Source organism: Salvelinus fontinalis, chromosome 3 (genome assembly GCF_029448725.1).
Source record: "Salvelinus fontinalis isolate EN_2023a chromosome 3, ASM2944872v1, whole genome shotgun sequence".
Classification (NCBI taxonomy): Eukaryota; Metazoa; Chordata; class Actinopteri; order Salmoniformes; family Salmonidae; genus Salvelinus; species Salvelinus fontinalis.
In genome coordinates, this window is record NC_074667.1 from 67,986,905 (window position 1) to 68,012,617 (window position 25,713).

Here is a 25,713-nt window from a genome sequence, read left to right on the forward strand (position 1 = left end):
GTAAGGTCTACTACTCCTGTTGTATTCAGCATTTCACTGTAAAGTCTACTACACCTGTTGTATTCAGCATTTCACTGTAAGGCCTACTACACCTGTTGTATTCAGCATGTCACTGTAAGGTCTACTACTCCTGTTGTATTCGGCATTTCACTGTAAGGTCTACTACTCCTGTTGTATTCGGCGCATGTGACTAATACGATTTGATTTGATAGCCAGCCTCTAATTACTATAGTTGACTGAGTGTCGTTGATTTGATTTGAACGGGTCGTTTATTATCTTAATTCCATTGCCCTGTAAAACTGTATCTAGCTATACTTAGTCTACTACTAACTGTACCTTGACTGATTTGATATGACTGCGACCTTTGATCTGTATTGACGCGGTCTGTTATGTCTTAAGCATGATGTCCAGATGGATTAATTCCTATCATACACATAGCGTTCACTGTGGACTTTTATTTTTGAAGGTAAAAATCTGAAAAACCGGAAGTCTTAATTTGGATAGGATCCAGCTCAAAGACAGTACAATATGAAGATAGGCATGAACGTTTCTACTTCAACTATTTGCACATTGTTATAACACTGTACATAGCCATAATATGATATTTTAAATTCCTCTATTATTTTGAAACTTATTGTTATTATCTATTTTACTAGCTTTGGAAATGTAACATATGCTTCCCATGCCAATAAAGGCCATTGAATTGAACTGCTTCTCCGATCACACTTGTAGGCGATGTCATGGCGCAACCCAGTCGCTCATTAATTATGTACTATATTTACAAATTAGCACAATGTTTTTATGTATTAATAACGAGAGACTGGGTTGCGTAGCGACGTTGGCTAGCTAAACTCATGCGTAGAATCAAGTCATCGGGTCTAACGGTCGTCTCGCTACGAATCGCGCGTCTTTCGATATAAAGTTGTTTTTGACGAAAATGAAAACGTGTCAGTTTGTCACTTTCATGAGGTTGGAGTAATACCATGTTCAACTACTTAAGACACTGGCTCGAATATAGATTGTGCCATTAGATTTCGAGAAAATGTACAATATAAGGAAGAAAAACCTTTCCGTGCGCTGGTTCCTGATTGGTTCCACCAGGTGTCAGTATAAACTACGAATTCATTCTCGACTCACTCATAACACGGTCGTGCCTATTTATAACGAACCCTGAAAGTGTCATGTTTCCCAGTTTGTTCTTGTCCAAAGTTAGCTCGTCACTATTGCCACCCTGTCTCTCGCCATGTTCTCCGGCTGAAACTTCTGCTACACTCTTTCAAAGTTATTCATTCAACTTTTATCATATATAAATTAACTGTAATTGGTTGTCAAGATGTCGAATATCTCCTACCATATCTCCAATCTGTTGGAGAAAATGACATCTACTGACAAAGACTTTCGGTAAGAAGACCCGAGTGATTTGCAATGCATGTTTGCGTGTGGGATGACAGTAATAATGTACGCTATCAACAATGACTGTCATTTTTTGTGTGTGTCAGTCTGCCACTAAGTATTTTTGCCTACGTTTATTACTAATGACTTTAAAACTGGCCTATAACGTATCTCACCTATTCAAATTATATGCTTAGTGTGGATTAGGCTATTATTACAAATTAAATGCATACCAATAATAACGTCAAGGTTATGATAAAATAAATTCTTACTCCTTTCACTAAAGTTGGTCCAACAATAATAATTATGATAATTGAATGACAGGTGTTATAGGGAGAGCCATGAAAATAAGAGGTAGAATATAATATACAGTTGAAGTCAGAAGTTTACATACACTTAGGTTGGAGTCATTAAAACTCGTTTTTCAACCACTCCACAAATTTCTTGTTATCAAACTATAGTTTTGGTAAGTCGGTTAGGACATCTACTTCGTGCATGACACAAGTCATTTTTCCAACAATTGTTTACAGACAGATTATCTCACTTATAAGTCACTGTATCAAAATTCCAGTGGGTCAGAAGTTGACATACACTAAATTGACTGTGCCTTTAAACAGCTTGGAAAATTCCCGAAAAATGATGTCATGGCTTTAGAAGCTTCTGATAGGCTAATTGACATCAGTTGAGTCAATTGGAGGTGTACCTGTGGATGTATTTCAAGGCCTACCTTCAAACTCAGTGCCTCTTTGCTTGACATCATGGGAAAATCAAAAGAAATCAGCCAAGACCTCAGAAGAAATTGTAGACCTCCACAAGTCTGGTTCATCCTTGGGAGCAATTTCCAAATGCCTGAAGGTGCCACGTTCATTTGTACAAACAATAGTATGCAAGTATAAACACCATGGGACCACGCAGCCGTCATACTGCTCAGGAAGGAGACGCGTTCTGTCTCCTAGAGATGAACGTACTTTGGTGCGAAAAGTGGAAATCAATCCCAGAACAACAGCAAAGGGCCTTGTGAAGATGCTGGAGGAAACAGGTACAAAAGTATCTATATCCACAGTAAAACAAGTCCTATATCGACATAACCTGAAAGGCCGCTCAGCAAGGAAGAAACCACTGCTCCAAAACTGCCATAAAAAAGCCAGACTACGGTTTGCAACTGCACATGGGGACAAAGATCGTACTTTTTGGAGAAATATCCTCTGGTCTGATGAAACAAAAATTGAACTGTTTGGCCATGATGACCATCATGTTGTGGTGGTGCAGGAGGGAGTGGTGCACTTAACCTAAATAGATGGAATCATGAGGAATAAATGTTTTTGATATATTGAAGCCACATCTCAAGACATCAATCAGGAAGTTAATGCTTGGTCGCAAATGGGTCTTCCAAATGGATATTGACCCCAAGCATACTTCCAAAGTTGTGTCAAAATGGCTTAAGGACAACAAAGTCAAGGTGTTGGAGTGGCCATCACAATGCCCTGACCTCAATCCTATAGAAAATGTGTGGGCAGAACTGAAAAAGCTAGCTCTGCCAGGACGGATTTGGGCCAAAATTCACCCAACTTATTGTGGAAAGCTTGTGGAAGGCTACCCAAAACGTTTGACCCAAGTTAAAGAATTTAAAGGCAATGCTATGTAATACTAATTGAGTATATGTAAACTTCTGATCCACTGGGAATGTGATGAAAGAAATAAAACCTGAATTAAATCATTCTCTCTAGTATTTTTCTGACATTTCACATTCTTAAAATAAAGTGGAGATCCTAACTGACCTAAGACAGGGAATTTTTACTAGGATTAAATGTCAGGAATTGTGAAAAACTGAGTTTAAATGTATTTGGCTAAGGTGTATGTAAACTTCTGACTTCAACTGTATATATACTGTATATTGTTCATTTTGTGAGATCCAAAACAGATAGTGGACTCATTTCCTCCACGTTCATGGCCATAATTGAACTAGTAACCGACAGGTTACAAGATAGAATCCCCAAGCTGACAAGGTACAAATCTGTCGTTCTGCCCCTGAACAAGGCAGTTAACCCACTGTTCCTAGACCGTCATTGTAAATAAGAATTTGTTCTTAACTGACTTGCCTAGTTAAATAAAGGTAAAATAATAATAATAATAATAATAATAATAATAATAATATAGTAATACTGTCTAAAATACATTACAATACAAAGATAACTTTATTACTAGAATAACGGTCATGTTCGACTCATATTTTCCTCCAGCTTCATGGCCACCAATGACCTGATGATGGAGCTTCAGAAGGACTCTATTAAGTTGGATGAAGACAGCGAGAAGAAGGTGGTCACCATGCTTCTGAAGCTACTGGAAGATAAGAATGGAGAGGTGCAGAATCTGGCTGTCAAGTGGTAGGCTAATGCTGGCATGTCTCTCTTTATAATAACCATTCTGTTTGTAAAGTGTTAAAATACACAAGGCATCACCACTCGGGCTTCTGAGTGGCGCAGCGGTCTAAGGCACTGCATCTCAGTGCTAGAGGTGTCACTACAGACCCTGGTTCGATTCCAGGCTGTATCACAACTGGCCGTGATGGGGTGGCGCACAATTGGCCCAGTGTCATCCGGGTTGGGGTTTGGCCGTCATTGTAAATAAGAATTCGTTCTTTAACTGACTTGCTTAGTTTAAATTAAGGTGAAATAAAATCTCCTGTGTGTCACAAGGTATTTCAGATTTTTGTTAAAGTCATCGACATGTTGATAGTTAAGTCTTTGTCAGGGAGCACTTGCAGATATAACATCTTTTTATTTATTTTTTTAACAGTTAGTTGGGTAATAATTTGTGTGTCTCTGCTGCAGTCTGGGTCCCTTGGTGAGCAAGGTGAAAGAGTACCAGGTGGAGATCATGGTGGATATTCTCTGCGCTAACATGATGTCAGACAAGGAACAACTCAGAGACATCTCCAGTATGGGTCTGAAGACAGTCATCGCTGAGCTGCCTCCATGCTCCGCAGGTAACAGTCTCTTTTTGTTGTTGTTGTACAAGCTACACCACACAGTATGGTTCTCCTCCTTGGAGGAACTCTGAAATGGAAACTGTACATTGAGAGTTTATTATGTTATGTCAGCTAACCATGTAGCGAATTGGATTGGTGAAAGCAATGACTGGAGGAAGTGTTCACCATTGTTAAATCCATGACAGGTGCCCAATCCCGAAATGCACCCTTAAACCTTAGGTTTTAGGGCTTAGTGGTCCATTTGGGATTGGGCCAGGTAGTGTAGCCTACACGTGCACACTTCAGTAGAAGGGTAGAGAATCTGAAGGCAGAAAACTATACAGTTCTAGAATTCCTCTTTTTGCTTTGAATGACCAGGTCAGAGCCTGACTGCCAACGTGTGTAAGAAGATCACATCTCAGCTGATAGGAGCCATGGGGAAACAGGAAGATGTTTCTGTTCAGCTAGAGGCCTTGGACATCCTGTCGGACATGTTGGGAAGGTAAGTACTGCTTTTCTAGAGTGTTATAAAACAGGATTTTTTTAAGCAGAAGACTCCATAATGACCAGTAATTATCCTATACAGATCTGGGTCAAATACAGGTCAATTCTAGTATTGAAGTGTTTTTAATTACATTTAGAGTTTTGGGACTATGCCATTGGTTCCATTGTACTTGAGAAATCAAGCACAGCTCAGATATTTGAAAGAATGTTACATAATGTTGTTGACTCAAATCTGATCCTGTACCCTCTCTGTTCAACCTTATAGGTTGAGTGGTACGTTGATCAGCTTCCATGCCTCCATCCTGACCAGCCTGCTCCCCCAGCTGACCAGCCCCCGTATGGCTGTGAGGAAGAGGGCTATCATGGCCCTGGGTCACCTGGTGCCCAGCTGCAGCACGACTCTCTTCACCCAGCTCACTGAGCACCTGCTGGCTGAGCTAGGCCGAGGACAGCAGACCTCCACCACACGCACCTACATCCAGTGTCTGGCCACCGTCAGCCGCCAGGGAGGGCATCGAGTCGGTGAGGCAGCTAGCTAGCCTTAGCATGGGGTGAGGTGATGTTCAACAGGCAGGAGAGGGCATGGAGTCGGTGAGGCAGCTAGCTAGCCTTAGCATGGGGTGAGGTGATGTTCAACAGGCAGGAGAGGGCATGGAGTCGGTGAGGCAGCTAGCTAGCCTTAGCATGGGGTGAGGTGATGTTCAACAGGCAGGAAAGGGCATGGAGTCGGTGAGGCAGCTAGCTAGCCTTAGCATGGGGTGAGGTGATGTTCAACAGGCAGGAGAGGGCATCGAGTCGGTGAGGCAGGATCGGGTAGGGTGAGGTGATGTTCAACAGGGTAGAGGGTAGGGTGGGGTGATGTTCAACAGGCAGGATCGGGTAGGGTGGGGTGATGTTCAACAGGCAGGAGAGGGTAGGGTGAGGTGCTGTTCAACAGGCAGGATCGGGTAGGGTGAGGTGCTGTTCAACAGGGTAGAGGGTAGGATGAGGTGCTGTTCAACAGGGTAGAGGGTAGGTTGAGGTGCTGTTCAACAGGGTACAGGGTAGGGTGAGGTGCTGTTCAACAGGGTAGAGGGTAGGGTGAGGTGCTGTTCAACAGGGTAGGATGAGGTGCTGTTCAACAGGGTAGAGGGTAGGGTGAGGTGCTGTTCAACAGGGTAGAGGGTAGGGTGAGGTGCTGTTCAACAGGGTAGGATGAGGTGCTGTTCAACAGGGTAGAGGGTAGGGTGAGGTGCTGTTCAACAGGGTAGGATGAGGTGCTGTTCAACAGGGTAGAGGGTAGGGTGAGGTGCTGTTCAACAGGGTACAGGGTAGGGTGAGGTGCTGTTCAACAGGGTAGAGGGTAGGGTGAGGTGCTGTTCAACAGGGTAGGATGAGGTGCTGTTCAACAGGGTAGAGGGTAGGGTGAGGTGCTGTTCAACAGGGTAGAGGGTAGGGTGAGGTGCTGTTCAACAGGGTACAGGGTAGGGTGAGGTGCTGTTCAACAGGGTAGAGGGTAGGGTGAGGTGCTGTTCAACAGGGTAGGATGAGGTGCTGTTCAACAGGGTACAGGGTAGGGTGAGGTGCTGTTCAACAGGGTAGGATGAGGTGCTGTTCAACAGGGTAGGATGAGGTGCTGTTCAACAGGGTAGAGGGTAGGGTGAGGTGCTGTTCAACAGGGTAGGGTGAGGTGCTGTTCAACAGGGTAGAGGGTAGGGTGAGGTGCTGTTCAACAGGGTAGGATGAGGTGCTGTTCAACAGGGTAGAGGGTAGGGTGAGGTGCTGTTCAACAGGGTAGAGGGTAGGGTGAGGTGCTGTTCAACAGGGTAGAGGGTAGGGTGAGGTGCTGTTCAACAGGGTAGGATGAGGTGCTGTTCAACAGGGTAGAGGGTAGGGTGAGGTGCTGTTCAACAGGGTACAGGGTAGGGTGAGGTGCTGTTCAACAGGGTAGAGGGTAGGGTGAGGTGCTGTTCAACAGGGTAGGATGAGGTGCTGTTCAACAGGGTAGAGGGTAGGGTGAGGTGCTGTTCAACAGGGTAGGATGAGGTGCTGTTCAACAGGGTAGAGGGTAGGGTGAGGTGCTGTTCAACAGGGTAGAGGGTAGGATGAGGTGCTGTTCAACAGGGTAGAGGGTAGGGTGAGGTGCTGTTCAACAGGGTAGAGGGTAGGGTGAGGTGCTGTTCAACAGGGTAGAGGGTAGGGTGAGGTGCTGTTCAACAGGGTACAGGGTAGGGTGAGGTGCTGTTCAACAGGGTACAGGGTAGGTTGAGGTGCTGTTCAACAGGGTACAGGGTAGGGTGAGGTGCTGTTCAACAGGGTACAGGGTAGGGTGAGGTGCTGTTCAACAGGGTAGGATGAGGTGCTGTTCAACAGGGTAGAGGGTAGGGTGAGGTGCTGTTCAACAGGGTAGAGGGTAGGGTGAGGTGCTGTTCAACAGGGTAGGATGAGGTGATGTTCAACAGGGTAGAGGGTAGGGTGAGGTGGGCTGAGGATCAGTTTCTTTAAGCTTGATTGTTGAATGTATAGTTTTTTATTTGAGTTCTGGAAATGAAATGACATCCAAGTCATTGTTTTTACTAAACCATCTTGATATCTGTCCCGTGGTTGCAAATAGAGATTGATGAACTTTTAGTCACCAGAGAGCAGCATTGTATTGGACAGTCTGGTAAGTGGTTGTGGCATTGCTCCTGTTCCAGGTGATCACCTAGAGAAGATCATCCCCATGGTGATGACGTTCTGCAGTGTGGAGGATGATGAACTCAGAGAGTACTGCTTCCAGGCCTTTGAAGCCTTCGTCCGCAGGTAAAAAAAACTCTCTAGTGAATCTCCCTCTCTTCTTGACGTTTCTCTTGAGATTTATTCCACCCATTACTCGCTGACCAGAGCCCAGTGCTCAAACAAGATTGGACAGATGAAAAACAGACCCATAACTACTAAATAAGTTCAATACTTGATCTGTTATTTCTATATAAGATGCCCCAAGGAGATGTCCCCTCATATATCCACGGTGATCAAGCTGTGTCTGAGGTACATCACCTATGACCCCAACTACAACTATGATGTGGATGAGGACGGGGATGAGGACGGGGATGAGTCGATGGACACAGAGGACGGAGAGGATGAGGACCAAGGTACTCAAACTATCAACAAACCTATCAACAGCAACTATGCTGATATGCAATTATTAAATAGAGTTAGGGTCAGGGTCAGGTTTTGGGTCAGGGTCAGGTTTGGGGTTAGGGTCAGGTTTTGGGATTAGGGTCAGGTTTGGGGTTAGGGTCAGGTTTGGGGTCAGGGTCAGGTTTGGGGTCAGGGTCAGGTTTGGGATTAGGGTCAGGTTTGGGATTAGGGTCAGGTTTGGGATTAGGGTCAGGTTTGGGATTAGGGTCAGGTTTGGGATTAGGGTCAGGTTTGGAGTTAGAGTTAGGGTCAGGTTTTGGGTTAGGGTCAGGTTTTGGGTTAGGGTCAGGTTTGGGGTTAGGGTCAGGTTTTGGGTTAGGGTCAGGTTTTGGATTAGGGTCAGGTTTGGGGTTAGGGTCAGGTTTGGGGTCAGGGTCAGGTTTGGGATTAGGGTCAGGTTTGGGATTAGGGTCAGGTTTGGGGTTAGGGTCAGGTTTTGGGGTTAGGGTCAGGTTTGGGGTTAGGGTCAGGTTTGGGATTAGGGTCAGGTTTGGGGTTAGGGTCAGGTTTGGGGTTAGGGTCAGGGTCAGGTTTGGGATTAGGGTCAGGTTTGGGGTTAGGGTCAGGTTTGGGATTAGGGTCAGGTTTGGGGTTAGGGTCAGGTTTGGGGTTAGGGTCAGGTTCAGGTTTGGGGTTAGGGTCAGGTTCAGGTTTGGGGTTAGGGTCAGGTTTTGGGGTTAGGGTCAGGTTTGGGATTAGGGTCAGGTTTGGGATTAGGGTCAGGTTTGGGGTTAGGGTCAGGTTTGGGGTTAGGGTCAGGTTTGGGATCAGGGTTAGAGTTTGGGTCAGGTTTGGGATCAGGGTTAGAGTTTGGGTCAGGTTTGGGGTTAGAGTTAGGGTCAGGTTTGGGATTAGGGTCAGGTTTGGGGTTAGGGTCAGGTTTGGGGTTAGGGTCAGGTTTGGGGTTAGGGTCAGGTTTGGGATCAGGGTTAGAGTTTGGGTCAGGTTTGGGATCAGGGTTAGAGTTTGGGTCAGGTTTGGGGTTAGAGTCAGGTTTGGGGTTAGGGTCAGGTTTGGGGTTAGGGTCAGGTTTGGGGTTAGGGTTAGGGTAAGGGTTAGGGTTAAGGTAAGGGTTAGGGTTAAGGTAAGGGTTAGGGTTAAGGTAAGGGTTAGGGTAAGGTAAGGGATAGGGTTAAGGTAAGAGTTAAGGTAAGGGTTAGGGTAAGGGAATTTAGGGAATTGAAATGCAATCTATTGGACATTAATTGTAATATGGTATGCTTGTATGGACATTGGAACAAAGTCAACGTTCTTTTCCCTTGCAGAGTCAGATGACGAGTACAGTGACGATGACGACATGAGCTGGAAGGTACGGAGGTCGTCTGTGAAGTGTCTGGAGGCTGTGATCAGCACCAGGAGAGACCTGCTCGTGGAGCTGTATGGGTCAGTAGCTCCAACCCTGCTGGCTCGGTTTAAAGAGAGGGAGGAGAACGTCAAGACAGACATCTTTGTGGCCTTCGTTGCCTTACTCAAACAGACCAGGCCTTCTCAGGGCCCCATCACCACAGCAGCAGAGCCTGGAGTCAAAGAAGACCCAGCCATCACTCTGCTCAAGAAACAGGTTGTAACAGTCCTGACCTATTTATGTTAGTTTTTATGTGTTTTTGGTCAGGGCATGTGTTTTGGGTGGGCAGTCTATGTTACCTGTTTCTATGTTGGTTTCGGTTTGCCTGGTATGGCTCTTGATTAGAGGCAGGTGGTTTGCATTTTCCTCTAATCAAGAGTCATATTTAGGTAGGGCATTATCACTGTGTGTTTGTGGGTGATTGTCTCCTGTGATGTCTTCGTGTTGTTCGATGTATTCACTTTTGGAGCTGTTTAGCTGTTCGTTCGTTTTGATGTACGTTCCTGTTCGTGAGTTTACGTTTGTTGATGTGAGTTTATGTTCAGGTTCCGTTGTACGTCGTTTTGTTATTTTGTAGTTTGTTAAAGTGTTTGTTTTCGTGTCATCGGTGTTCGTTATAAAATAAAGATGGCATATTTCCCAGACTCCGCATTTTGGTCAGAAGATCCTTCTCTCCTCACCTCATCTGAGGATGAGGAAAGCGACAGCTATAACAGAATCACCCACCAAAATACAGAGACCAAGCGGTATGGGAAAAATGCTCGACGGAGCAACAAGGACTTTTGGACTTGGGAGGAGATCCTGTCTGGTAGAGGACCCTGGGCGCAAACTGGAGGAAATCGCTGCTCTCGTGAGAAGAGGGAGGCAGCCACAGCCCAGGAGCGCTGGTATGAGGAGGCAGCTAGGAGACGTGGATGGAAGCCGGAGATTCAAGCTCGTAACCGGAATTATGAGGGGACACGTCTTGCACGGAAGCCCGAAAAGCCCGTGAGTAACTCCCAAAAATTTCTTGGGGGGGGGCTAAGGGGTTGTGGGCCAAGGGCAGGTAGGAGACCTGCGCCCACTTCCCAGGCTAACCGTGGAGAGCGGGAGTACGGGCAGACACCGTGTTACGCAGTAGAGCGCACGGTGTCTCCTGTACGTGTGCATAGCCCAGTGCGGGTTATTCCACCTCCCCGCACTGGTAGGGCTAGATTGGGCATTGAGCCAGGTGTCATGAGGCCGGCTCAACGCGTCTGGTCTCCAGTGCGTCTCCTCGGGCCGGCATACATGGCACCTGCCTTACGCATGGTTTCCCCGGTTCGCCTGCATAGCCCAGTGCGGGCTATTCCACCTCGCCGCACTGGCAGGGCGACCGGGAGCATTCAACCAGGTAAGGTTGGGCAGGCTCAATGCTCAAGAGAGCCAGTACGCCTGCACGGTCCGGTATTTCCGGCACCACCTCCCCGCCCCAGCCTAGTACCTACAGTGCCTATATTACGCACTAGGCTACCAGTGCATTTCCAGAGCCCTGTTCCTCCTCCACGCACTCTCCTTATAGTGCGTGTATCCAGTTCGGTGCCTCCAGTTCCGGCCCCACGCACTAAGCCACCTGTGCGTCTCCCAAGTCCTGTACACACTGTCACTTCTCCCCGTACTAGTCCTGAGGTGCGTGCCCTCAGCCAGGTGCCACCAGTGCCGGTACCACGCACCAGGTATAGAGTACGCTTTGAGAGTTCAGTGTGCCCTGTCTCTGCTCCCCGCACTAGTAGGAAGGTGCTTATCATTAGCACGGTGCCTCCAGTTCCGGCACCACGCACCAGGTCTACAGTGCGCCATATCCGGCCAGAGCCATCCGTCTCCCCAGCGCCATCTGAGCCATCCGTCTCCCCAGCGCCATCTGAGCCATCCGTCTCCCCAGCGCCATCTGAGCCATCTGTCTTCCCAGCGCCATCTGAGCCATCCGTCTTCCCAGCGCCATCTGAGCCATCCGTCTGCCAGGAGCCTGCAAAGCCGCCCGTCTGCCATGAGCCTGCAAAGCCGCCCGTCTGCCATGAGCCTACAGAGCCGTCAGCCAGACAGGAGCCGCTAGAGCCATCAGCCAGACAGGAGCCGCTAGAGCCGTCAGCCAGACAGGATCTGCCAGAGCCGCCAACCAGACAGGATCTGCCAGAGCCGCCAACCAGACAGGATCTGCCAGAGCCGCCAACCAGACAGGATCTGCCAGAGCCGCCAACCAGACAGGATCTGCCAGAGCCGCTAACCAGACAGGATCTGCCAGAGCCGTCAGTGAGCCATGAGCAGCCAGAGCCGTCAGTGAGCCATGAGCAGCCAGAGCCGTCAAAGAGCCATGAGCAGCCAGAGCCGTCAGTGAGCCATGAGCAGCCAGAGCCGTCAGAGAGCCATGAGCAGCCAGAGCCGTCAGAGCGCCATGAGCGTCGTGAGCCGTCAGCCTGCCATGAGCGTCGAGAGCCGTCAGCCTGCCATGAGCGTCGAGAGCCGTCAGCCTGCCATGAGCGTCGAGAGCCGTCAGCCTGCCATGAGCGTCGAGAGCCGTCAGCCTGCCATGAGCGTCGAGAGCCGTCAGCCTGCCATGAGCGTAGAGAGCCGTCAGTCTGCCATGAGCGTCGAGAGCCGTCAGCCAGCATGGACCTGCCAGAGCCGTCCAAACAGGACCTGCCAGAGTCCTTCAGCCGGGATCTGCCCCTTGTCCCGGTGCTGCCCCTTGTCCCGGTGCTGCCCCTTGTCCCGGTGCTGCCCCTTGTCCCGGTGCTGCCCCTTGTCCCGGTGCTGCCCCTTGTCCCGGTGCTGCCCCTTGTCCCGGTGCTGCCCCTTGTCCCGGTGCTGCCCCTTGTCCCGGTGCTGCCCCTTGTCCCGGTGCTGCCCCTTGTCCCGGTGCTGCCCCTTATTCCAGTGATGGTCCTTATCCTGGTGCTGCCCCTTGTTTTTGTGCTGCCCCTTGTCCCGGTGCTACCCCTTGTCCCGGTGCTGCCCCTTGTTCCGGTGCTAGCTGATTATTTAGGGGAAGGTAATGTTTGGGTGGTCAGTGGTAGGGGTAGACAGAAGAGGGGAGTGACTATGGTGGTATGGGGACAGCGTCCGGAACCGGAACCACCACCGTGGTCAACTGCCCACCCGGACCCTCCCCTGGACTTTGTGCTGGTGCGCCCGGCGTTCGCACCTTGGGGGGGGGGTACTGTAACAGTCCTGACCTATTTATGTTAGTTTTTATGTGTTTTTGGTCAGGGCATGTGTTTTGGGTGGGCAGTCTATGTTACCTGTTTCTATGTTGGTTTCGGTTTGCCTGGTATGGCTCTTGATTAGAGGCAGGTGGTTTGCATTTTCCTCTAATCAAGAGTCATATTTAGGTAGGGCATTATCACTGTGTGTTTGTGGGTGATTGTCTCCTGTGATGTCTTCGTGTTGTTCGATGTATTCACTTTTGGAGCTGTTTAGCTGTTCGTTCGTTTTGATGTACGTTCCTGTTCGTGAGTTTACGTTTGTTGATGTGAGTTTATGTTCAGGTTCCGTTGTACGTCGTTTTGTTATTTTGTAGTTTGTTAAAGTGTTTGTTTTCGTGTCATCGGTGTTCGTTATAAAATAAAGATGGCATATTTCCCAGACTCCGCATTTTGGTCAGAAGATCCTTCTCTCCTCACCTCATCTGAGGATGAGGAAAGCGACAGCTATGACACAGGTCATTTGTTTTGCTTTTTGTTGTTGTTTTTGTAGTTGTTTTTCTAACCATTATTCAACCACGTTAGTCTCATGGGGATAAAAGGCCTTTTAAAGTGGGTCCTCATCCAAGACCGCAGCAGGGCATACAGTAATACATACAGTAATACATACAGTAATACAATATTGTGTATATCACAATACAGAGATCACAAGGTGAATTAGGAGACATATTTCAGTATGTTTTTTTGTGAGCTTTCATTCGCTTGAGGTGTTTCTCAGTGCTTTATTTGTTGTTTCCCAGGTCCCCACAGTAGTGAAGGCTCTCCACAAGCAGCTGAAGGAGAAGAGCATGAAGTCTAGACAGGGCTGTTTCAGTTTGCTGACAGAGCTGGCCAACGTACTGCCAGGAGCCCTGGGAAAACACATACCATCTCTGATCCCTGGTAATCTCACTCACACCCTCACATACCATCTCTGATCCCTGGTAATCTCACTCACATACCATCTCTCATCCCTGATAACCTCACTCACCCTCACATACCAACTCTCATCCCTGGTAACCTCACTCACATCCTCACATACGATCTCTCATCCCTGATAACCTCACTCACCCTCACATACCAACTCTCATCCCTGGTAACCTCACTCACACCCTCACATACGATCTCACATCCCTGGTAACCTCACTCACACCCTCACATACCAGCTCTCATCCCTGGTAACCTCACTCACACCCTCACATACGATCTCACATCCCTGGTAACCTCACTCACACCCTCACATACCATCTCTCATCCCTGGTAACCTCACTCACACCCTCACATACGATCTCTCATCCCTGGTATTCTCACTCACACCTTCACATACGATCTCTCATCCCTGGTAACCTCACTCACACCCTCACATACCATCTCTCATCCCTGGTAACCTCACTCACACCCTCACATACCTTCTCTCCTACCATGGTAACCTCACTCACACCCTCACATACGATCTCTCATCCCTGGTATTCTCACTCACACCCTCACATACGATCTCTCATCCCTGGTAACCTCACTCACACATTCACTTACCCAGAGCTTCTTATTTAAATTACTACATTCCTTTGTTCATTTATGGGGCCAGTAGTTTTTCCATTACAAATAGGATTTTATTTCAATCCCCGTTGGTTGGTGCAAAAGCAGCAGCTACTCTTCCTGGGACCCACAGTAAACAAAAATCATGACAGATTACAGGACAATAATAGACAAGAACAGCTCAATAACAGAGCTACATAACATTTAAAATAATATTGACCATCTGCTGAGTGACCAGCAGGGCCTCGGAGGTGACCTTATAGAAGGGGTCCTCCACACACTGCACCACCGGAGGTAGAATAACCTTCATGTGAGGCTGGAAAACGGCAGGAGGACATTGAGGAAAGAGGAGGGTATCGATCATGTGACCTGGCCAGGAAAAGCTCAGGGCCTACTGTAGTTATAGGCTACAACATGTGTTCATTTCTTCTATGTAGTTAGTCGAAGGACCAGGCCTACTTCCCGTTCTAGCCACGTGGTCAGGAAAACTCCTGTCCCTAATAGTATAGTACTACAACTTAAAAGGTAATAATGTTGGAATGGTTATTGTTACAATGTCAAAAAAGTCATCTTGATATTCATATTCACCTTTTCTCTGGCATCTCTCTTTCCAGGTATAGTCCACTCCCTTACAGACAAGTCTACCTCGTCCAACATGAAGATCGATTCCCTGTCTTTCCTCAACGTCCTCCTGTGCAGCCATCCTCCTGCCGTGTTCCAGCCTCACATGAAGGTTATTCTGCCTCCGGTGGTGCAGTGTGTGGAGGACCCCTTCTATAAGATCACCTCCGAGGCCCTGCTGGTCACTCAGCAGATGGTCAAGATCATACGCCCGTTAGGAGGTAGGTACTGTAGCCCAGAGGTTAGAGAGGTGGATCAGTAATCAAAAGGTTGTTGGTTCAAGTCCTGGGCCAGGAGGATGAAATAGTGGGGACTGAACTGTCTACTGGTGTCAGATCATTGTGTTTCTGGGGTTGGGATGAAAGGTAGAATAAGACATTCCGTTCCAAATAAAAGTATCTATTCTACTCTAGACAAACTACCCGCCTTCGACGTCAAGCCCTACGTGAAGGATGTGTTCTCTGCCACTCTGAAGAGGCTGAAGGCTGCAGACATTGACCAGGAAGTGAAGGAGAGGGCCATTTCCTGTATGGGTCACATCGTGTGTCACCTAGGAGACCAGCTGGGTGGTGACCTCCAGCCGACACTGCAGATCTTCCTGGAGAGACTGAAGAACGAGATCACCAGGTAGGTAGCCTAGTGTGTTGCAGGTTCACATCCCTGCTCCAACTGTAAAAAAAATCTGGTGTAGGGTGGGAAGTGAGCCGGCAACAGGACAGTTACTGGCATCAGTATCCCAATACCATCTTGTGCCATTGAGCAAGACACTCAACCCCCTAACCTGCACTGTGGCTGACTCTCTCCTCCAATCTCCCTGTGGGTTTATGTGTATATTTGGGGGGATAAGACAAAAAGTATCTCCATGACAACAATCTTATCCAGAGAGTTGGAGGGTTCATCTTTGTATCTCTTCAATAATGGCTTCTGTGACAACATGTGCTGCATCATTGAGGGCTATCTCTGTTTCAAAGTAGTCCAATTCTTCTCCATAACAGGCTGACAGCGGTGAAGACCCTGACTCTCATCGCCACATCGCCCCTCAGGATCGACCTCCGACCTTTACTCACTGAGGGCATCCCCATCCTAGGCTCCTTCCTCAGGAAGAACCAGCGCGCCCTCAAGCTGAGCACACTGACTGCCCTCAACATGATCGTTATGAACTACAGCGACAGCCTGAAGCCGCCCATGATCGAGGCTGTGCTCAACGAGCTACCAGCCCTGATCGAGGAGAACGACATGCACATATCCCAGGTGGCGGTGATGCTTCTCACCTGTATAGCTAAGGTGTGCCCCTCCTCCCTGTCCAAGATCGGGAACACCGTCTTACCTGGTGTGTTTCATCTGGTTCATTCCCCGTTGCTACAAGGAGGGGCTCTGTCGGCCATCTTGGAGTTCTTCAAGGCCCTGGTTGTCACTAAGGCTGGGAACATGGGATACAACGACCTCTTGAAAGCTCTCACCGGTCCTTTCCACGGCTCAGGGAAGGCTACAGACCCCACACCCATGCACAGACAGTCATACTACTCTGTGGCCAGGTAGGAGTAGTGGTTTGTTCGATTGATTGATTGATTGATTGATTAAGTGGACAGATAAAGAGGATTGATATAAGTGATATACCTATAGTGTCCTGTAGAGGCATGGGAAACACAAAATTAGGTTTTTATTTTTTCTGTTTTATATTGTCTCATGTTTGGCCAGGTGTGTAGCTGCTATATCCTCCGTGTGCCCTAAAGAAGCATCCGGAATGGTCACCAGCTTCATCCAGGAAGTCAAGAACCCCAAGTGTTCCGAGTCCGTCAGAATCCTGTCCTTCCTGTGTCTGGGGGAGGTGGGGCGTACCATGAACCTGGGGGGTCAGAAGGAGCTAAAGACCGTGATCCTGGAGGCCTTCTCCTCTCCCAACGAGGAAGTCAAGTCAGCCGCTTCCTGTGCTCTGGGGAACATCTGTGTGGGCAACCTGGAGGAGTACCTTCCCTTTATGCTGAAGGAGATAGATAGCCAGCCTAAGAGAAGGTACCTGCTGTTACACAGCCTCAAAGAGGTGATCAGCGCCTGCTCGGCGGAGAGCATGTTGTCCCACGTCGAGGATATCTGGGCTCTTCTCTTTAAGAACCGCGAGTGTGCCGAAGAGGGGACGAGGAATGTGGTGGCGGAGTGTCTGGGGAAACTCACCATGGTCAACCCGGCTCAGCTCCTGCCCAGGCTCAAACAACAGCTTTCCTCAGGGTCTCCTGTGGCCCGCAGTACTGTGGTCACCGCTGTTAAGTTCACCATCGTTGATCAACCTGTACCTATAGATTCACTACTAAAAGGATGCATAGGTAAGATGTCAAAGTGACTCAACATATACATTTAGTTTTTTTTACACTGGTTATATGACAGCCTTATTCAACCGTAGTGCACTTCTTTGGGTTAAAGCCACATCTGGTTAAAAATAGTGAACTGTATGGAGAAATGCGGTGTCATTTAAAATGCACCCACAACATGCTAAAATGTCCAGGGTTGTATTCATTCAAGTAATGGGACAATGGAGAAAGAAATAATCAATTACAACGGGAAAAAAATGAGTGTTTGCCTCCCAGTTTCAGTTCGATTTCTTCCATTTGGTTCTTAATGATCATCGCCCTGTTCTCTATGTCAGGTGACTTCCTGAAGACTCTGCAGGACAAAGACCCGAATGTACGTCGTGTGGCCTTGGTGATGTTCAACTCAGCGGCCCACAACAAACCTTCTCTGATCCGCGGTCTGCTAGCCTCTGTACTGCCTAGCCTCTACAACGAGACACAGATCAGGAAGGACCTTATCAGAGAGGTACTGTGTGTGTGTGTGTGTGTGTGTGTGTGTGTGTGTGTGTGTGTGTGTGTGTGTGTGTGTGTGTGTGTGTGTGTGTGTGTGTGTGTGTGTGTGTGTGTGTGTGTGTGGCCTGCTAGCCTCAATATCACCTAACCTCTACAACAAGAAACAAATCAAGAAGGGCTGTTGCCGTGACCGTATTCCCGCCACACCTGATGTCATGTGTCATAACCGCAAGTCAATGTAGTCTCCAATTATACACTCTGGATGAGCGTTAGTAGGACCCAACTCGATAACGGTCATCGGGTCGCTAACTGCCTGGTAGTCAGGGCTCTATCGTCCCTCTAACCTCTCTGACATCCTGGTACTCAGGGCTCTATTGTCCCTCTAACCTCTCTGACATCCTGGTACTCAGGGCTCTATTGTCCATCTAACCTCTCTGACATCCTGGTACTCAGGGATCTATCGTCCCTCTAACCTCTCTGACATCCTGGTACTCAGGGATCTATTGTCCCTCTAACCACTCTGACATCCTGGTACTCAGAGATCTATTGTCCCTCTAACCTCTCTGACATCCTGGTACTCAGGGCTCTATTGTCCCTCTAACCTCTCTGACATCCTGGTACTCAGGGCTCTATTGTCCATCTAACCTCTCTGACATCCTGGTACTCGGGGATCTATTGTCCCTCTAACCACTCTGACATCCTGGTACTCAGGGATCTATTGTCCCTCTAACCTCTCTGACATCCTGGTACTCAGGGCTCTATTGTCCCTCTAACCTCTCTGACATCCTGGTACTCAGGGATCTATTGTCCCTCTAACCACTCTGACATCCTGGTACTCAGGGATCTATTGTCCCTCTAACCTCTCTGACATCCTGGTACTCAGGGATCTATTGTCCCTCTAACCTCTCTGACATCCTGGTACTCAGGGATCTATCGTCCCTCTAACCTCTCTGACATCCTGGTACTCAGGGATCTATTGTCCCTCTAACCGTTCTGACATCCTGGTACTCAGGGATCTATTGTCCCTCTAATCTCTCTGACATCCTGGTACTCAGGGATCTATTGTCCCTCTAACCTCTCTGACATCCTGGTACTCAGGGATCTATTGTCCCTCTAACCACTCTGACATCCTGGTACTCAGGGATCTATTGTCCCTCTAACCACTCTGACATCCTGGTACTCAGGGATCTATTGTCCCTCTAACCACTCTGACATCCTGGTACTCAGGGATCTATTGTCCCTCTAACCACTCTGACATCCTGGTACTCAGGGATCTATTGTCCCTCTAACCACTCTGACATCCTGGTACTCGGGGATCTATTGTCCCTCTAACCACTCTGACATCCTGGTACTCAGGGATCTATCGTCCCTCTAACCACTCTGACATCAATGCAAATGAGATGGAAAATCACATCAAAAACACTTATCATCAAAAACAGTATCCTGCTTTTAAAACTCATTTCACTGTGATCGTGTGGCCTACCCCTGTGATCGTGTGGCCTACCCCTGTGATCGTGTGGTCTACCCCTGTGATTGTGTGGTCTACCCCTGTGATCGTGTGGCCTACCCCTGTGATTGTGTGGTCTACCCCTGTGATCGTGTGGCCTACCCCTGTGATCGTGTGGCCTACCCCTGTGATCGTGTGGCCTACCCCTGTGATCGTGTGGCCTACCCCTGTGATCGTGTGGCCTACCCCTGTGATCGTGTGGCCTACCCCTGTGATCGTGTGGCCTACCCCTGTGATCGATGTGAAGAAAGTAGTTCAACAGCAGGTTGAAACTGAGTGGAAAAACGTGGTCGTTGTGGATGTTGTTACAAAGCCTTAACACAATGAAATGGACAGCTGCTTTCTAAGATCATGATTCATTCAAAACCACCATATGCATATTAGAATTTATGTATAGGCCTATATAGGAGCCCAAGCCAGAAAATAAAAAAACTGAATTGAAATAATGATTGTGCCATTATACAATACATAGTGTTTTGGAAATTCTTACACAGGGACACTCGAAGTCAATCTTACATAAATCACTGTTTATTGTCAGCGAGCTGGAGAGGTCAAACTTAGATGCACGAAGTGAGCTCTAACGGGGCAGTCCCGTTAGTTCCCTTATATACTGACGAGTTATATTTGCATGATTATTCATAGTTAATGTTTGCTTCATTCATGTGACGACCAATACTGGGTCATGCATGTGACAGACCAATACTGGGTCATGCATGTGACGACCAATACTGGGTCATGCATGTGACAGACCAATACCTCACGAGGCTTCTTCTCTCTAAGCTGAGACCTTAAAACTGAGAGATCCCTTTCTCTAAACAAGTTTCTGGGCGTACTGTCAAATTGCAGATACTGATAGTGAGGATTTGTTCAATCAGTCACATACATGAACACAGACATTGGTTATTAGAAAAGCACAAACAGAACAATGTCCATCACAATAGCCTACTGCATGTTACACATGGCCGAAAAACAGTAAAAAAACAAACAGATTTAAGATATCTTTGGTACATAATTGATCTAGCCTAAATTAAACTTATTCAGAGTGGGGCTACAGTTATAGTGAATTTGTATTTTGAATAGCCTCGTAATAGGTCATATTTTATATTTTCATAGTTAATAGGCTGACACATTACAGAATATCTGACCACTGTGGGTTTCCATCTCCTCCTCTCTCTCCTTCAGTCCTTTATTGAGCACGTAGAGGGGCTATCAACAGTTTAATGAAATATGTTTCCTTGTGAAAACATGTTACTAAACTCAGCATAAAAATAAACGTCCTTTTTTCAGGACCCTGTCTTTCAAAGATAATTCGTAAAAATCCAAATAATTTCGCAGATCTTCATTGTAAAGGGTTTAAACACTGTTTCCCATGCTTATTCAATGAAGCATAAACAATTAACGAACATGCACCTGTGGAATGGTCGTTAATACACTAACAGCTTACAGATGGTAGGCAATTAAGGTCACAGTTATGAAAATTTAGGGCACTAAAGAGGCCTTTCTTCTGACTCTGAAAAACACCAAAAGAAAGATGCCCAGTGTCCCTGCTCATCTGCGTGAACGTATGAAGCCCCTAAATAAGATCTGGTGCAACCAATTACCTTCAGAAGTCACATAATTAGTTAAATAAAGTCCACCTGTGTGCAATCTAAGTGTCACATTCGGGGCAGCAGGTAGCCTAGTGGTTAGAGCGTTGGGTAAGTAACTGAAAGGTTGCTAGATCGAATCCCTCAGCTGACATGGTAAAACTCTGTCGTTCTGCCCCTGAACTAGCCAGTTAACCCACTGTTCCTAGGCTGTCATTTTAAATAAGTATTTGTTCTTAACTGACTTGCCTAATTAAATAAAGGTTAAACATAAAAAAAAAAAACATGATCTCAGTATATATACACACCTGTGCTGAAAGGCTCCAGAGTCTGCAACACCACCAAGCAAGGGGCACCACCAAGGAGCTGTCCAAACAGGTCAGGGACAATGTTCTTGGAGAAGTACAGATCGGGGTTGGGTTCTAAAAAAATATCTGAAACTTTAAACATCCCACACAGCACCATTAAATCCATTATTAAAAAATAGAAAGAATATGGCACCACAACAAACCTGCCAAGAGAGGGCCGCCCACCAAAACTCAGACCAGGCAAGGAGGGCATTAATCAGATGCAACAAAGAGACCAAAGATAACCCTGAAGGAGCTGCAAAGCTCCACAGCAGAGATTGGAGTATCTGTCCATAGGACCACTTTAAGCCGTACACTCCACAGAGCTGGGCTTTATGGAAGAGTGGTCAGAAAAAGGCCATTGCTTAAAGAAAAAAATAAACAAACATGTTTTGGTGTTAGCCAAAAGGCATGTGGGAGATGCCCCAAACATATGGAAGACGGAACTCAAGGAAAACGCTATGTCTGGCACAAACCCAACACCACTCATCACCCCTAGAACACCATCCCCACAGTGAAGCATGATGGTGGCAGCATCATGATGTGGGGATGTTTTTCATTGGCAGGGACTGGGAAACTGGTCAGAATTGAAGGAATGGTGGATGGTGCTAAATACAGGGAAATTCTTGAGGGAAATCTGTTCGTCTTCCAGAGATTTGAGACTGGGACGGATGTTCACCTTCCAGCAGGAGAATGACCCTAAGCTGCTAAAGCAACACACAAGTGGTTTAAGGGGAAACATTTACATGTCTTGGAATGGCCTAGTCAAAGCCCAGACCTCAATCCAATTGAGAATCTCTGGTATGAATTAACGATTGCTGTACACCAGCGGAACCCATCCAACTTGAAAGAGCTGGAGCAATTTTGACTTGAAGAATGGGCAAAAATCCCAGTGGCTAGATGTGCCAAGCTTATAGAGACATACCCCAGCTGTAATTGCTGCAAAAGGTGGCTCTACAAAGTATTGACTTGAGGGGTGAATAGTTATGCACGCTCAAGTTCCGTTTTTTTTGTCTTATTTCTTGCTTGTTTCACAAAATATATTTGTATCTTCAAAGTGGTAGGCATGTTGTGTAAATCAAATGATACAAACCCCCCCCAAAAAATCTATTTTAATTCCAGGTTGTATGGCAACAAAATAGGAAAAATGCCACGGGGGGTGAATACTTGTATGCATTTGTATAAATCCCCTGTATTGACTATGTGTTGAATATGTGTATGCTGCAAAACGAGAGGATGGTAACACTCTGTCTATGTCAGGTGGAGATGGGTCCGTTCAAGCACACAGTGGACGATGGTCTGGACGTGAGAAAGGCAGCGTTTGAGTGCATGTATACCTTACTGGACAGCTGTCTGGACTGCTTGGACATCTTCGAGTTCCTCGACCGCGTAGAAGAAGGCCTTAAAGACCACTACGACATCAGAGTAAGACTGCACGCAAACAAACGTCCTCAAGGCCTTTGCAATGCCTAAAACATGGTACTAGTGTGTTGGGGCACTCTTAAACTGGACAAATGATGCTTACACAGCCAACACAATGGTTTTCGATGAGAGCAGTGCGTTGTTAGGGACCCGGGGAGGGCCACGCTGTCTGTCAGAAAAGTTGTGGGAGATTAAATCTAAATCTTAAATCACCCAGAACTCCGTTTTGTTATGAGAGACCAACTTTGATGCAATGAGAGATTTGTCAACCAATGCCTGAGGTGCATAAAGATGTACTTACCGCCTCATTTGCTAAGTTCTCCGTATTGTACAGTGTTCTCCATTACTCTTGTTTTGTATCGGCAAGACGGTGGCAATTTGAAAACATGAACAAGTAGTTTGTGCTGTTTTGAAAAGGCACATTGAACCATGTCGCTCCAAATTCTGTGGCTAGTGCTCAAACTGAATTCCTCCATTTTTATGCACGTTCGTCATTGAACACAGATAGAATGTCTCTCCCATCTTATTTCTCTAAAATGTCTTCCTGCCTGTCCCCCCCAGATGTTAACATTCATCATGCTGGCCAGACTCTGCTCTCTGTGTCCCAATGCTGTGGTCCAGAGACTGGACAGACTGATCGAACCTCTCAGGGTTACCTGCACCACTAAGGTAAGGAGACTTATGACATGGCAGTCCACACAAGCCTCAAATAATTAAAAGCGAGGGCCTACCCGAGTGGCGCAGTGGTCTAAGGCAGTGCTAGCTGTGTCACTAGAGATTCTGGGTTCGAGTCCAGGCTCTGACGCAGCCGGCCGCGACCAGGAGATCCATGGGGCGGCGCACAATTGGCCCAGCGTCGTCTGGGTTAGGGGAGGGTTTGGCCGGCAGGGAAGTTCTTGTCCCATCGCGCACTAGCGACTCCTGTGGCGGGCCGAGCGCAGTGCACGCTGACACGGTCGCCAGGTGTACGATGTGTACGATGTGACATATTGATGTGTCTGGCTTCCGGGTTAAGTGGGCATTGTGTGAAGAAACAGTGCGGCTTTGGTTGGGTCGTGTTTCGGAGGACGCATGGCTCTCGACCTTCGCCTCTCCCGAGTCTGATGCAGCGATGAGACAAGACTGTAACAACCAATTGGATACCACGAAATTGGGGGTAAAAAAAGTTAATAAAAATAATAATTAAAAGCGGGCGGGTTTTGACTCAAGACATTTCAGCGTTCTTTTTTTTGTTAATTTGTAAAAATGTCAAAAAACGTCATTCCACTTTGACATTATGAGGTATTTATTGTGTGTAGGCCAGTGACAGAAAATCACAATTGAATTCATTTTAAATGTAGGCTGTAACACAACAAAATTAGGAAAAATTCAAGAGGTGTGAATACATTCTGAAGGCACTACAGTTACTACCCGTTAGTAAATGTAACCTGTTAGTTTAGTGCTGCGAACATATAGTTACAACCCGTTAGTTAATTTAACCTGTTAGTTTAGAGCTGCAAACACATAGTTACTACCCGTTAGTTCATCTAACCTGTTAGTTTAGTGCTGCAAACACATAGTTACAACCCGTTAGTTCATCTAACCTGTTAGTTTAGTGCTGTGAACACATAGTTACTACCCGTTAGTTCATCTAACCTGTTAGTTTAGAGCTGCAAACACATAGTTACAACCCGTTAGTGAATTTAACCTGTTAGTTTAGTGCTGCGAACACATAGCTCTGTGTACAATAGTGTTTGACATGATATTTGAATGACTACCTCATCTGTGTACCCCACACATAAAATGATCTGTAAGGTCTGCTAACCTCCCCCCGTTATTGTAATGGTGAGAGGTTAGCATGTCTTGGGGGTACGATATTTGTTTGTCTGTAACTTTCTCACTCATCATTATTCACGATTCATTCAGGGTTATCCGTAACCCTGGTAACCATCCACATTAATGTAGACGTGTTTAGAGACATTCTATTGTTATTTACAATAAAAAAAGTGACTCCAAAATGACACAAATCATTGTATCATTTCAAATCAAAAGTGCTGGAGTACAGAAACAAATGACGTGTCACTGTCCCAACACTTTGAACTCACAGTATTTACGTTAACATCGCCAATAAAAGATGAGTGTGCTTACACGATATTTGCTTCTTCTATCGTCGTCGCAGGTGAAGGCGGGGTCAGTGAAGCAGGAGTTTGAGAAGCAGGAGGAGCTGCGTCGTTCAGCGATGAGGGCCGTGGCAGCCTTGCTCTCTATCAGCGAGGTGGAGAAGAGCCCTGCCATGGCCGACTTCGCCAACCAGATACGCACCAACGCAGAGATGGCCTCCATCTTAGAGAGCATCCAGGGAGACACACGCTCCAGCACAGTGGAAAGCATGGACACCAGTTAGAACTAAACGATGCGGAGGGGACACCCTCCCAGGATAATTTGAAGTTATTCTTTAAAATAGAACAGAAACCGATGCCAATGCCCAGCATTTTTGGCTAGATGCAAATTGTATGACTGTCATGGGCCGTATTCACTGCCACTGAAATCATTCATATTCTGCCTTGAAAGTTGAGTTGAAAACGTGCCTTATTCACTAGTCAGGATGTCGTAGGGCCTAATCAATGCCAAGTATTCTTCCGCCTTAAAAATCAACGTTAATATGAAAACGTCTGATCATTGAGGTCATACTTTATTCAAAGGACTTTAAGGCCAGTGGTATTCCGTGCCATTTTGGTAGGGCTGTGACATCGATACAGTATTCTCCATGAATACATTGCAAATAAACAAACGTTTTGTTCATTTAACTGTGCATCATCTAGTGTGTAAAATGTAAGGCTTGCATAATGCATTACAGCCCCCCCCCACTAATATACAGGGCATTCGGAAAAGTATTCAGACCCCTTGACTTTTTCCACATTTTGTTACGTTACAGCCTTATTCTAAAATGGATTAAATAGCTGTTCCCCCCTCATCAATCTACACACAATACCACATAATGACAAGGCAAAAAGTTGTTTTATTAATTTTTACAAAACAATTACAAATAATCTTAAATATCACATTTACTTAAGTATTCAGACCCTTTACTCACTTTGAAGCACCTTTGTCAGTGATTACAGCCTTGAGTCTTCTTGGGTATGACGATACAAGCTTGGCAAACCTGTATTTGGGGAGTTTCTCCCATTCTTCTCTGCAGATCCTCTCAAGCTCTGTCAGGTTGGATGGGGAGCTTCGCTGCACCGCCATTTTCAGGTCTCTCCAGAGATGTTAGATCAGGTTCAAGTCCGGGCTCTGGCTGAGACACTCAAGGACATTTAGAGACTTGTCCTGAAGCCACTGCTGTGTTGTC

General features: G+C 46.8%; 1 protein-coding gene across 1 annotated transcript; it reads left to right on the forward strand.

Moving 5' to 3' along the window:
• Positions 1–1,235: 1,235 nt before the first annotated feature.
• Positions 1,236–25,167, forward strand: cand2 (cullin-associated and neddylation-dissociated 2 (putative)). Its single transcript, XM_055917855.1, has 17 exons — positions 1,236–1,401; positions 3,633–3,776; positions 4,224–4,378; positions 4,739–4,862; positions 5,130–5,386; positions 7,540–7,645; positions 7,817–7,974; positions 9,289–9,584; positions 13,327–13,468; positions 14,716–14,943; positions 15,136–15,349; positions 15,718–16,257; positions 16,421–17,043; positions 17,364–17,533; positions 22,221–22,385; positions 22,944–23,051; positions 24,541–25,167. Exons 1-17 carry the CDS (start codon positions 1,334–1,336, stop codon positions 24,763–24,765), a joined length of 3,723 nt encoding a protein of 1,240 aa, XP_055773830.1. The 5' UTR covers positions 1,236–1,333; the 3' UTR covers positions 24,766–25,167.
• The last annotated feature ends 546 nt before the right edge of the window (positions 25,168–25,713 follow it).